At 40.4% G+C, this 13,358-nt stretch overlaps 1 protein-coding gene and 1 pseudogene across 1 annotated transcript; one reads left to right on the forward strand and one right to left on the reverse strand.

Moving 5' to 3' along the window:
* LOC112075518 (guanylate-binding protein 1-like) overlaps positions 1-6,930 on the reverse strand; it is a 28,692-nt pseudogene extending 21,762 nt beyond the window's left edge.
* On the forward strand, positions 6,324-10,382 carry LOC139025751 (uncharacterized). Its single transcript, XM_070440940.1, has 3 exons — positions 6,324-6,499; positions 9,140-9,363; positions 9,783-10,382. Exons 2-3 carry the CDS (start codon positions 9,192-9,194, stop codon positions 10,181-10,183), a joined length of 573 nt encoding a protein of 190 aa, XP_070297041.1. The 5' UTR covers positions 6,324-6,499; positions 9,140-9,191; the 3' UTR covers positions 10,184-10,382.
* The last annotated feature ends 2,976 nt before the right edge of the window (positions 10,383-13,358 follow it).

The raw sequence follows: 13,358 nt of genomic DNA on the forward strand, positions 1-13,358 counted from the left end.
TCGTTATGACATGTCTTCTACTGACCGTTACGGAATTTTGGACATTTCGCACGTTTATAGTGGACGCGCTTGTGACTTTGGAATTGTTTACCAAAAGCGCTAACCAAAGTAGCTAATTGGACATAAATAACGGACATTATCTTGAACAAATCAAACGATTTATTGTGGACCTGGGATTCCTAGGACTTGCATTTCTGAGGAAGTTCATTAAAGGTAAGGAAACATTTATCATGTTTTTCTGGTTCTGTGACCCGCAAACATGGCGGCTAATTAGGCTATTTGTTCTGAGCTCCGTCTCAGATTATGCATGATTGCTTTTCAGTAAAGTTTTTTTGAAATCTGACACAGAGGTTGCATTAGGGAGAGGATATCTAATAATTCCATGTGTATAACTTGTATTATCATCTACATTTATGATGAGTATTTCTGTTGAACGCATGTGGCTATGCAAAAATCACTTGATGTTTTTGGAACAAGTGAATGTAACGCGGCCATGTAAATAGAATTTTTTGTTATAAATATAACTTTATCAAACGAAAACATGCATGTATTGTGTAACATGAAGTCCTATGAGTTCATTCTGATGAAGTAATCAGGTTTACTGATTAATTTTATCTCTATTTCTGCTTTTTCTGACTGCTATCTTTCGCTGGAAAAATGGCTTGCTTATGGTGGTTTGGTGGTGACCTAACATAATCGTTTTGTAGTGCCTTTCCGCTGAAAAAGCATATTTGAAATCGAGACACTTGGTGGGATTAATAACAAGATTACCTTTAAAATGATATAAGACACATGTATGTGTTGAGGAATTTTAATTATGAGATTTCTGTTGTTTGGAATTTGGCGCCCTGCAACTTTCACTGGGCTGTTTGTCCTATCGATGCCGGTAAGCGGGATGCAGCCATAAGAAGTTACAAAAGAAGAATACTTTCAATTGAGAAGATCCTGCCATGGAAAAGAGCGACTGGCGCAACATTAAAATGTAAAGGAGGGGAAATAACTCACACCATGCAGCAGGACACCTTCAGCTGTGGGGTCTTTGTAATGCAGGTTTGATAGTTATATTTTCAATAATGAATGGTTAGCTGTTATGTGACAATTAGGTCAAAAACTCTATTTTAGTTTTTGGTCTAGATGGCCAAGGAAGTTGCACAGAACTTCCCCAACATCCCCTCCCAAATTGATATGGAACCTTCTAAAACACATGGAGCAACTGTGAAAAGAAATGGCTGAGGATATACTAAAAATGTCTGGTATGTAATGACATTTAATTCAAAGTAAATGTAAATGCTTTATTTTTATGTAGTTGTGTGGGACAGCCATATGTTCAGTTCATGCCTATGATTTCAGAGTTCAACAAAGCCAACAACTGCTTCATGTGTGCCACTGATAAAGAACCTGGATGTGGCCCAAAGACTGCCTGGGTTAGTAACTTTATTTAACATGTTTATTATCTTTTGACAACAGTGATGGCATATAAGACAATTTATGATATAACACAATGGATGGCTAATTCGTCATTCGTCATACTGCATTGATATTTGATATTATTTATAACGTGTTACGCTTTGTTTTGTTTTAGATTGAATGTTTTGCATGCATTCTGCATGGTTCCATGTGCTGTAACTATGAATGAAGACAAAAGAGTTCAACGGAGTAAAGAACACAAACTGGAAGTGCAGTCTTTGTTGTTGAAAATGTATGCTATACCCCATCCACACTGAAGAGGCTCTGAAATGTACATCAACCAGGGATAAAGAAAGAAGAAAGAAAGTTAACACTGTGAAATGTTTCATACTTAATTGAAGTTAAGTGTCTGTTGACATGTTGGAAAGATTAAAGGTCTACAATTTGTTTKATTTGTCAATATTCKATTTTTATTCATTGATTTACTGGCCACCATTACTGTGGTTACATGTTCAGTATATGTATTGACCACTGCAGCCTACCTCACTAGCTCACCCTCCATCCCTGCTTTGGAGAATTAATAGCATGACTCTCGTACTTTGCCCTTTTCCTTTATGGTCGATATTAACGACGAAAGGAGATATTATCTGTCTCTCTCCTATTGTGTACCGCTGTTAAATAGTGTGGAAAAATAAAAAACAGGGAAAATAAGTACTTAGAACTACCAATTATTATAGATAAATATTAAAGACATGGGTAAACACAACACTGGACTGAACCCCCTAATTTCCACTGCACGCTTCTTAGGTGTGTAATTGACATGACCAAGAAGCTACTGCAAATTTGAAACTATGAAAAATGTACGTTACACTGAGTGATTTTATAGTACACAAACAAGAGTGTGCAATATAGAAGGGTAGTCAGCGGACATTAGGTCACATGACCAAGGAGCAATTGAAATTCTAAATGCTGAAAAATTCATGTAAAACCATGTGAGATGAAAATAGACAAACTAAAGGGTGTGCATTGTGTAGGCCTACTGAGTGGACATTCTGAACCTTGTTTGAAGTCACTAGGTAACTCCTCTAGCTCCACAATGAAATATGGTGCAGGCCAGGCAGCAGGCTGTTAGCCAGCCTGCCAGTTTAGTGGAGTCTGCCACTAGCACAGTCAGTGTAGTCAGCTCAGCTATCCCCATTGAGACCGTGTCTGTGCCTCGACCTGGGTTGGGCAAAACTAAACATGGCGGTGTTCGCCTTAGCAATCTCACTAGGATAAAGACCTCCTCCATTCCTGCCATTATTGAAAGAGATCGTGATACTTCACATCTCAAAATAGGGCTACTTAATGTTAGATCCCTCACTTCAAAGGCAGTTATAGTCAATTAACTAATCACTGATCATAATCTTGATGTGATTGGCCTGACTGAAACATGGCTTAAGCCTGATGAATTTACTGTGTTAAATGAGGCCTCACCTCCTGGTTACACTAGTGACCATATCCCCCGTTCATTCCGCAAAGGTGGGGGTGTTGCTAACATTTACGATAGCAAATTTCAATTTACAAAAAAAAGAAGACGTTTTCATCTTTTGAGCTTCTAGTCATGAAATCTATGCAGCCTACTCAATCACTTTTTATAGCTACTGTTTACAGGCCTCCTGGGCCATATACAGCGTTCCTCACTGAGTTCCCTGAATTCCTATCGGACATTGTAGTTATAGCAGATAATATTCTAATTGTTGGTGATTTTAATATTCACATGGAAAAGTCCACAGACCCACTCCAAAAGGCTTTCGGAGCCATCATCGACTCAGTGGATTTTGTCCAACATGTCTCTGGACCTACTCACTGTCACAGTCATACTCTGGACCTAGTTTTGTCCCATGGAATAAATGTTGTAGATCTTAATGTTTTTTCCTCATAGATCCGCTGGATAATGTCGACACACACCATTTTATTACGTTTGCAACGCAAACAAATAATCTGCTCAAACACCAACAAAGGAGCATCAAAAGTCGTGCTATAAATTCTCAGACAACACAAAGATTCTTTGATGCCCTTCCAGACTCCCTCTGCCTCAAGGACGTCAGAGGACAAAAATCAGTAACCACCTAACTGAGGAACTCAATTTAAACTTGCGCAATACCCTAGATGCAGTTGCACCCCTAAAAACTGAAAAACATTTGTCATAAGAAACTAGCTCCCTGGTATACAGAAATACCGAGCTCTGAAGCAAGCTCTCAGAAAATTGGAACGGAAATGGCGCCACACCAAACTGAAGTCTCCAACTAGCTTGGAAAGACAATACCGTGCACGTATCGAAGAGCCCTCACTGCTGCCTCGATCATCCTATTTTTCCAAACTTAATTGAGGAAAATAAGAAATTCCCGAAATTTCTTTTTGATACTGTCGCAAAGCTAACTAAAAAGCAGCATTCCACAAGTGGGATGGCTTTCACTTCAGCAGTAATAAATTCATGAACTTCTTTGAGGAAAAGATCATGATCATTAGAAAGCAAATGACAGACTCCTCTTTAAATCTGCGTATTCCTCCAAAGCTCAGCTGTCCTGAGTCTGCAACACCTCTGCCAGGACCTAGGATCAAGAGAGACACTTAAGTGTTTTAGTACTATATCTCTTGACACAATTATGAAAATAATCATGGCCTCTAACCTTCAAGCTGCATACTGGACCCTATTCAACTAAACTACTGAAAGAGCTGCTTCCTGTGCTCGTCCTCCTATGTTGAACATAATAAACGTCTCTTATCCACCGGATGTGTACCAAACTCCCTAAAAGTGGCGGTGATAAAGCCTGTCTTGAAAAAGCCAAACCTTGACCCAGAAATATAAAAAAAACTATCGCCTATATCGAATATCCATTCCTCTCAATTTTTTTTGAAAAGCTGTTGCGCAGCAACTTCCTGCCTTCCTGAAGACAAACAATGTATACGAAATGGTTCAGTCTGGTTTTAGACCCCATATAGCACTGAGACTGCACATGTGAAGGTGGTAAATTACCTTTAAATGGCGTCAGACCGAGGCTCTGCATCTGTCCTCGTGCTCCTAGACCTTAGTGCTTCTTTGATACCATCGTCACCACATTCTTTTGGAGAGATTGGAAACCCAAATGGTCTACACGGACAAGTTTTGGCCTGGTTTAGATCTTATCTGTCAGAAAGATATCAGTTTGTCTCTGTGAATGGTTTTTCCTCTGACAAATCAACTGTACATTTCGGTGTTCCTCAAGGTTCCGTTTTGGGACCACTATTGTTTTCACTATATATTTTCTCTTGGGATGTTCATCGAAAACATAATGTTAACTTTCACTGCTATGCGGATGACACACAGCTGTGCATTTCAATGAAACATGGTGAAGCCCCAAATTGCCCTCGCTAGAAGCCTGTGTTTCAGACATAAGGAAGTGGATGGCTGCAAACTTTCTACTTTTAAACTCGGACAAAACAGAGATGCTTGTTCTAGGTCCCAAGAAACAAAGAGATCTTCTATTGAATCTGACAATTAATCTTGATGGTTGTAAAGTCGTCTCAAATAAAACTGTGAAGGACCTTGGCGTTACTCTGGACCCTGATCTCTCTTTTGACGAACATATTAAGACTGTTTCAAGGACAGCTTTTTTCCATCTATGTAACATTGCAAAAATCAGAAACTTTCTGTCCAAAAATTATGCAGAAAATGAATCATGCTTTTGTTACTTCTAGGTTAGACTACTGCAATGCTCTACTTTCCGGCTACCCGGATAAAGCACAAAATAAACTTCAGTTAGTGCTAAATACGGCTGCTAGAATCCTGACTAGAATCAACAAATTTGATCATATTACTCCAGTGCTAGCCTCCCTACACTGGCTTCCTGTTAAGGCAAGGGCTGATTTCCAAAGGTTTTACTGCTAACCTACAAAGCATTACATGGGCTTGCTCCTACCTATCTTTCCGATTTGGTCCTGCCGTACATACCTACACGTACGCTACGGTCACAAGACGCAGGCCTCCTAATTGTCTCTAGAATTTCTAAGCAAACAGCTGGAGGCAGGGCTTTCTCCTTATAGAGCTCCATTTTTATGGAATGGTTTGCCTACCCATGTGAGAGACGCAGACTCGGTCTCACCCTTTAAGTCTTTACTGAAGACTCATCTCTTCAGTGGGTCATATGATTGAGTGTAGTCTGGCCCAGGAGTGGTCACATGACCAAGGAGCTATTGAAATTCTACATTTTGAAAAATTCATGCAAAACCATGTGAGATGAAAATGGACAAACTAAAAGTTGTGCAATGTGTAGGCCTACTGAGTGGACATTCTGAATCTTGTTTGAAGTCACTAGGTCACATGACCAAGGAGCTATTGAAATTCTACATTTTGAAAAATTATTTTAAAATCTTGTGAGATGAAAATGGACAAACTAAAGGGTGTGCAATATGTAAGCCCACTGAGTGGACATTCTGAACCTTGTTTGAAGTCACCAGGTCACATGACCAAGGAGCTATTGAAATTATACATTTTGAAAAATTCATGTAAAACCATGTGAGATAAAAATTGACAAACTAAAGGGTGTGCAATGTGTAGGCCCACTGAGTGGACATTCTGAACCTTGTTTGAAGTCACTAGGTCACATGACNGAGATAAAAATTGACAAACTAAAGGGTGTGCAATGTGTAGGCCCACTGAGTGGACATTCTGAACCTTGTTTGAAGTCACTAGGTCACATGACCAACGAGCTATTGAAATTTTACATTTTGAAAAATTCATGTAAAATCATGTGAGATGAAAATGGACAAACTAAAGGGGGTGCAATGTGTGTCTATGCCATCGGGTTCGCTACAACCAGTTTTGAAACTGTTAGGAGTAATAGTTAAAGAGCTATTGAAATGTGAACATTTTGATTTGTCACTATGTTGACGGTCCCTAACTGCTGTTGGTGGATGTAAGGAAAACTACAGGCGAATATCCGTCGAATATCCAACCTGAAACTGTCTTTACCTCGGTCAGACCAGCATACTTAAATAGGGCTAATAAAACGTCCCTGTGGATTTTGTCTCAGATGACCACTCACATAAGGACAAAACCAGCAGACAACAGGTAAAGTACGTTCAAATTAAGTTAATTCAACAGTCTGACTTGTGATGGCTGGTGTTTCACCAGCTTACATTACAACCAGTAAACTTGCAAATCAATACCTATATATCATATCGTAAAAAAGCTATCATGTTGCAGCGCAAGGGAGTTTAGGCTTACCTCGGCTACGTTTGTACAGTGCAGTTGTTGTTCAGTCTGTTGTCCGCGGATGGACGGCAAAAGAGATCAGTGATTATATTGAAACTGAAAGTGATTCTCTAATGTTTAAAATTAGGTTTCTGGGAAAGCACGACGTATCAAAAAAATACCATACTTATGCCGCGTTCATGTGCTGGTTGATACTAGGAACTCTGACATATACGATTTACTAATGAATTAAATGCGGCATGGGTCAGGTCATGTATCACTGAAGCTGAGTAGGGACTTTTTTTTAACTAACGTCGTGCCCTGTGTATAACCAACACATAACTACAACCAGTTAGCGAGTCCAAATAGCACTTGAAGGCAGCACTATTCCTACGGAGAACAATAGCCCGACAATTGGCTCATTAACGCCGTTCACACAATTTAACATTTTGTTAATTCATAAAAAATTCGGATGCGTAAATTCCATCTCTTTTTTGACTGGTGAAAATAAGTGAAGAAAAACAACTTTCACTTTCTGAATCTGCAGCCAAATGGGTGTCACTAGTTATAATGTCCCTACTTACAATGTTATTTTAATCCTAACCTTAACCACACTGCTAACATTATGCCTAACCTTAAATTAAGACCAAAAAGCAACTTGTTTAAAAAAATATATTATAGACAATTTTGACTTGTGGTAACTAGTAGAAACCCCCCTTGGAATACAGTGCATTCGGAAGGTATTCAGACCCCTTGATTTTTTCTTTAAAAAATTACGTCACATCTTATTCTAAAATTGATTCAATTAAATGTTTTCCTCATTAATCTACACACAATACCTCATAATGACAGTGTAAACAGCTTTTTTTAGAAATGTTTGCAAATGTATTAAAAATAGAAAACAGAAGTATTCAGAACCTTTGCTATGAGACTCGAAATTGAGCTCACGTGCATCCTATTTCCATTGATCCTCCGTGAGATGTTGCTAAAACTTGTTTGGAGTCCACCTGTGGTAAATTCAATTGATTGGACATGATTTGGAAAGACACAAACCTATCTATATAAGGTCCCACAGTTGACAGTGCATGTCAGAGCAAAAACCAAGCCATGAGGTTCGAAGGAATTGTCCGTGGAGCTCTGAGACAGGATTGTGTCGAGGAACAGATCTGATGAAGGGTACCAAAAAAATTGTGCACCATTGAAGGTCCCCAAGAACACACTGGCCTACATCATTCTTAAATGGAAGAAGTTTGGAACCACCAAGACTCTTCCTAGAGCTGGTTGCCTGGCCAAACTGAGCAATCGAGGGAGAAGGGCCTTGGTCAGAGAAGTGACGAAGAAACCGATGGTCACTCTGACAGAGACCCAGAGTTTCTCTGTGGAGATGGGAGAACCTTCCAGAAGGACAACCATCTCTGCAACACTCCACCAATGAGGCCTTTATGGTGGAGTGGCCAGAAAGAAACCACTCCTCAGTAAAAGGCACATGACAGCCCGCAAGGAATTTGCCAAAAGGCACCTAAAGACTCTCAGAGCATGAGAAATAAGATTCCCTGGTCTGAGGAAACCAAGATTTAACTCTTTGGCCTGAATGCCAATCGTCACATCTGGAGGAAACCTGGCACCATCAGAGGCAGGGACTGGGAGACTAGTCAGGATCGAGGGAAAGATGAACGGAGCAAAGTACAGAGAGATCCTTGATGAAAACCTGCTCCAGAGCACTCAGGACCTCAGACTGGGGTGAAGGTTCACCTTCCAACAATACAACGACCCAAAGCACACAGCCAAGAAAACGCAGGGGTGGCTTCTGGACAAGTTTCTGAATGTCCTTGAGTGGCCCAGCAAGAGCCCGGACTTGAACCCGATCGAACATCTCTGGAGAAAATAGCTGCTCAGTAACGCTCCTCATCCAACCTGACAGAGCTTGAGAGGATCTGCACAGAAGAATGAGAGACACTCCCCAAATACAGGCATGCCAAGCCTGTAGCGTCATACCCAAGAAGACTCAAAGCTGTAATTGCTGCCAAAGAAGCTTCAACAAAGTACTGAGTAACAAGTCTGAATACTTATGTAAATGTGATATCAGTTTTTATTTGTAATACATTTGCAAACATTTCTAAAAACATGTTTTTGCTTTGTGATTAAGAGGTATTGTGTGTAGATTGATGAGGGTAAAAGGGGTCTGACTACTTTCCGAATGCACTGTAGGTATTCCACAGGTAGGTATTCTACATTCTACAAGTCTTCTACAAGTCTACAAGTCAATTATGTGAGTAGGCTAGAATCGACGAATGCTTTTCCATAGCAGGAAAACAATTTAATGTTTGAAGATGAATTTCATAATGAAATTGAAGCTAACATTGGACAATATTTTAACTTCACTTTTAATTGTCTATGCATATGGCTCAGCCATTTTAATTATGCAGATATATATTTATTTTTTTACATAGCCTATACAGTAGTCCTAGGCTATATCATATTCACCTGAACTATATTTAATTCATAATTGTATTATAGATTGACTATTTCTGGGAGCTGCAGGCTAATCATCCTGTGAAGCCACTTGACCATGGATTCCCCAATGTGCCTGGTCGAAAACACAGACTGTGAGCTTCATGTAGTTCCTGGTGCCCTCAAGTACCTGATGAGACTGAACCAGCAAGTCGTAGTGGTGGCGGTGGTCGGGCTGTACCGCACCGGCAAGTCCTACCTCATGAACAAGCTGGCTGGAAAGAGAAAAGGTGAGACAGAGACTGACTAATGCTGAGAGACATATCTGAATTCACAAACTGGTTTGGGCATCATCTGTGCCTCAATAGACAATTCTTAAAAAATGTATATTTTAAAAAGAAATTATTCTTAAAATGGTCTTTGCGGGGCCTCCCAGGTGGCGCAGTGGTCTAGGGCACTGCATCGCAGCGCTAGCTGTCCCACCAGAGTCTCTGGGTTCGCGCCCAGGCTCTGTCGCAATAAATTGGTGATAATCTTGCACGAAGTCAACATAGATCTGGGATGTTTGAAAGAGTAATCTAAAAGTTATGGCCTACTCCAGAARATGGAAAAGATCAGGGGCTGTCTGTTGACTTCATATGAGAGAGAATATGAATAGTCCAGAAGCTAGAGTGTTTTCCTACCTCAACTCTTCCTTTGGACCATGCAGAGGAGAAGGAGAGATCAGCTGTGCTGGAGCAGGAGAAGAAGGCTGCTGAAGAGAAACGGTTGGAGATGGAGCGCACCATGGAGGACGATCGCAGAAGCAAAGACGAGAAGTTGAAGCAGATGGAAGAGAAGATGAAGGAGGAGATGAAGCAACAGGAACGGGACTTCCACAGGGCCTTGGAMTGCAAYYTGCAGGAGCAGAAGGATCTGCTGGAGAAGGGCCACAAGGAGAAGGCTGACTTAYTGAGACAGGAMATAGAGGAGTTCAAGAAGAGCAACACACCTGYGAAGGAAGGAGGTGGTTTCCTTGAGTCTACAGTCATGCCTGTTCTTCGATTTGGATTGGACGCTGCCAACACTGTCTTTCAATATAAGCTCATGAGGGGAGCTTTTATGAAGTAGAAACATTGTGTATTACCTGAGCATGTACACATTTTGTTAGCTTTATCTAGCAATGTAAAGCGAAAAGTCAAGTTGATAGCCATGCTTAGTATCAGTATAAGCTTTATATGCAAGAGTGATGTATTATTATTTTTCTTACACAGTATATGTATTTACAGGTTTTGGTGAAATTATCACTGTACTAGTATAGCGCTTAAATCTAGAGGCTTTAATAAAAACATTTCTAGACTAACTGAGACTTTTCTTTAATCATAGTATACACTGAACAAAAATATAAACGCAACAATTTCTAAGATTTTACTGAATTACATTTAAGGAAATCAATCAACTGAAGTAAATTAGGTTCATTAGGTCCTAATCTCTGGATTTCACATGACTGGGAATGCAGATATGCATCTGTTGGTCACAGATACCTTAAAAAAAAGGTAGGGGCGTGGACCAGAAAACCAGTCAGTATTTGGTGTGATCACCATTTGCCTCATGCAGCACAACACATCTCCTTCGCATAGAGTTGATCAGGCCATTGATTGTGGAATGTTGTCTCACTCCTCTTCAATAGCTGTGTGAAGATGCTGGATGTTGGCAGGAACTGGAACACAATGTCGATCCAGAGCATCCCAGAACTGGGACATTTTCAACTTCCAAAAATTGTGTACAGATCCTTGCGACATGGGGCCGTGCATTATCATGCTGAAACATGAGGTGATGGCGGCAGATGAATGGCACGACAATGGGCCTCAGGATCTCGTCACGGTTTCTCTGTGCATTCAACTTGCCATTGATAAAATGCAATTGTGTTTGTTGTCCTTGCTTATGCTGGCCCACACCATAACCACACCGCCACCATTGGGCACTCTGTTCACAACGTTGGCTGTCTGCCATCTGCCCTGTACAGTTGAAACTGTGATTCATCCGTGAAGAGCACACTTCTCCAGCGTGCCAGTGGCCATCAAAGGTGGCCAAACTGCAGTCAGGTGTCATGACGTTGCCCTCTTTGGACACCGCGAGCACCATCCCTCTACCTCGGCACATCTCTCTCTGTCTCCTACAACCAGGCTGCTGTGGTCAGAGAGGTTGTAAATTCCTAGGGAAGATCCTGCCTCATGGCCAGACAGTATAGAGAGAGATTGAGTTTCATAGAGAGAACAAAGGAATTTCTTCCACCTCACCGAACTGGAGAACCGAACGACATTTATGTTCTGGAGAAGGTATAAAAGATCGGTGAAGAATCCAGCTACYAACTGGTCCATTTGGTACAATTTTGTGAAACTCATGGGAGACAATATGGCCACATTACCATAACGCTGTTTATACAATAGCCTCAGATATGAGGCTTACATCTAATTGTTGTATAAGATGAATGAGTGAGGATGATACTGTTTGTGAAATTGTGTAATGTGATTTTGGACTGTTAAATGAAGGAAACTCCAATTCCCTTTGGAGTTTAACTAAATCAGAGGACCGCCCATGAGCACAGTTATGGTCTGGCGTCATGGGACAGGCCCTTTTCTGCTCTTCCGAATAAAACCCACACCCAGGTTTTCTATTGTCAGACCGAGCTTACCTCAATTACGAGATGGCTAACGGTTGCAGACCAGCTTACCACGAGAGGGCCAAGGTTTGAGTAGAGACCATTTACCTGAGTATAAGCTAAGGTTTGAGTAGATGGCTGAATCTTTTAACCATACCACGTGGTTAAACTTTTAGACTATCGATACCGACAGAATAAGAACAAGTCTTTGATATTAATTACTAGTCTGCAGCTAGGAATTCGGTATCATTGAACGCGAAGACCGACAACCGCCGAAACATCTATTCTATAACGACATGAATGAATGTCACTCTGAACTATCCATTCTAACCACAACAGAGAGAGAGAGCGTACAAACTCTCCAACAGAAACAAACTTTTCAACAGAGACCCCGACGACACACTGAGCGTAAATATATATATTGATTGCAATTGTTCCCGAATGAGTGAGCGTTCATGTGCAAAGGATTAGTATTTCATTTGTTATAATTATCACTCTGTCTAACAAGCCGCCATACCGGTTTAGCCCACTAGGGCACATCCGCTATAATTTCCTTGTAACCATATCTACTGTTTGTTATGCATTTCTGTGAATTACTTAGTTAGTAAATAAATTATTTTAAGACAATTGATGTATGGATGACTCATAGTGAAGACTGGGTTCGTGCAGATAACCAACAATTTACGACGTTTGGAATGAGACTAACGTGAGGTAAATAATAACTCATTAATTCGAAGACTAATTGATCAGATATTAAAATATCTGAAAGTTATATTAGGAAAATTATAACTTTGTAATCTGAATATTTTCCTTGGTGCCCCGACTTCCTAGTTAATTACAGTTACATGATTAATCAGTTTAATCGCGTAATAATAATTACAGAGAGTTATTTGATAAATAAGTAAATAAGTCTTCAGTTTTAATGATGCCAAAGACACGACAGATAACTTTTCACATTTTCTCTGATAGGGTTAAGGATGACGCTAAACCTGTTTTAATGGAGATATTGATCAATGGGGAGAACTGATGAACTGAACACCACCAGCTGAATCTCTACATGGAAACATAAGCACAAGCATTCACATGAAAAAGAGACATCCTGTCTTTCAGTCACCTCATATAAATGTAATCAAATACAAACATGAGTACATCAACAGCAGGACAACAAGAGGAACTGTAATTATGGAATGATATGAACACATCTCTACTCAGATGATCAGTACCCAGATCAGCTTTAGGGCCAGGACGAMACATGCAGGAATGATTTTCATATAAACTACTGATCTTCATTAGTCTGCTGCTTGGACACACCARGCACATCAAGACCTGAGGGGAATGTCAGAAAGCAGGACCAAGGTGTTATCCACCTTACTTTGATAAACAGATATACTGTACTGTAACCTGCTGAAAAAAATAGCATAGACCAGCGTAGTCTAGTGACCAGCCTTTGTTGTGTTTTCTCTGGTGGCCAGCCTTAGATGTGGTTTTGCTGGTGACCAGTCTTTACTGTGTTTTGGACCATGGTCACCCACACAACCAGCATCATCCTACATTATGCTGGTTTGCAAAGTGATGTCTAATTCCTATTAGAATCCAGCCTGAGTGGGGCTTGCCAACAATTGGGACTTCTATTCACCCACAATT

The sequence above is a fragment of the Salvelinus sp. IW2-2015 genome, unplaced genomic scaffold, assembly GCF_002910315.2.
Source record: "Salvelinus sp. IW2-2015 unplaced genomic scaffold, ASM291031v2 Un_scaffold3214, whole genome shotgun sequence".
In the NCBI taxonomy this organism is placed as follows: Eukaryota; Metazoa; Chordata; class Actinopteri; order Salmoniformes; family Salmonidae; genus Salvelinus; species Salvelinus sp. IW2-2015.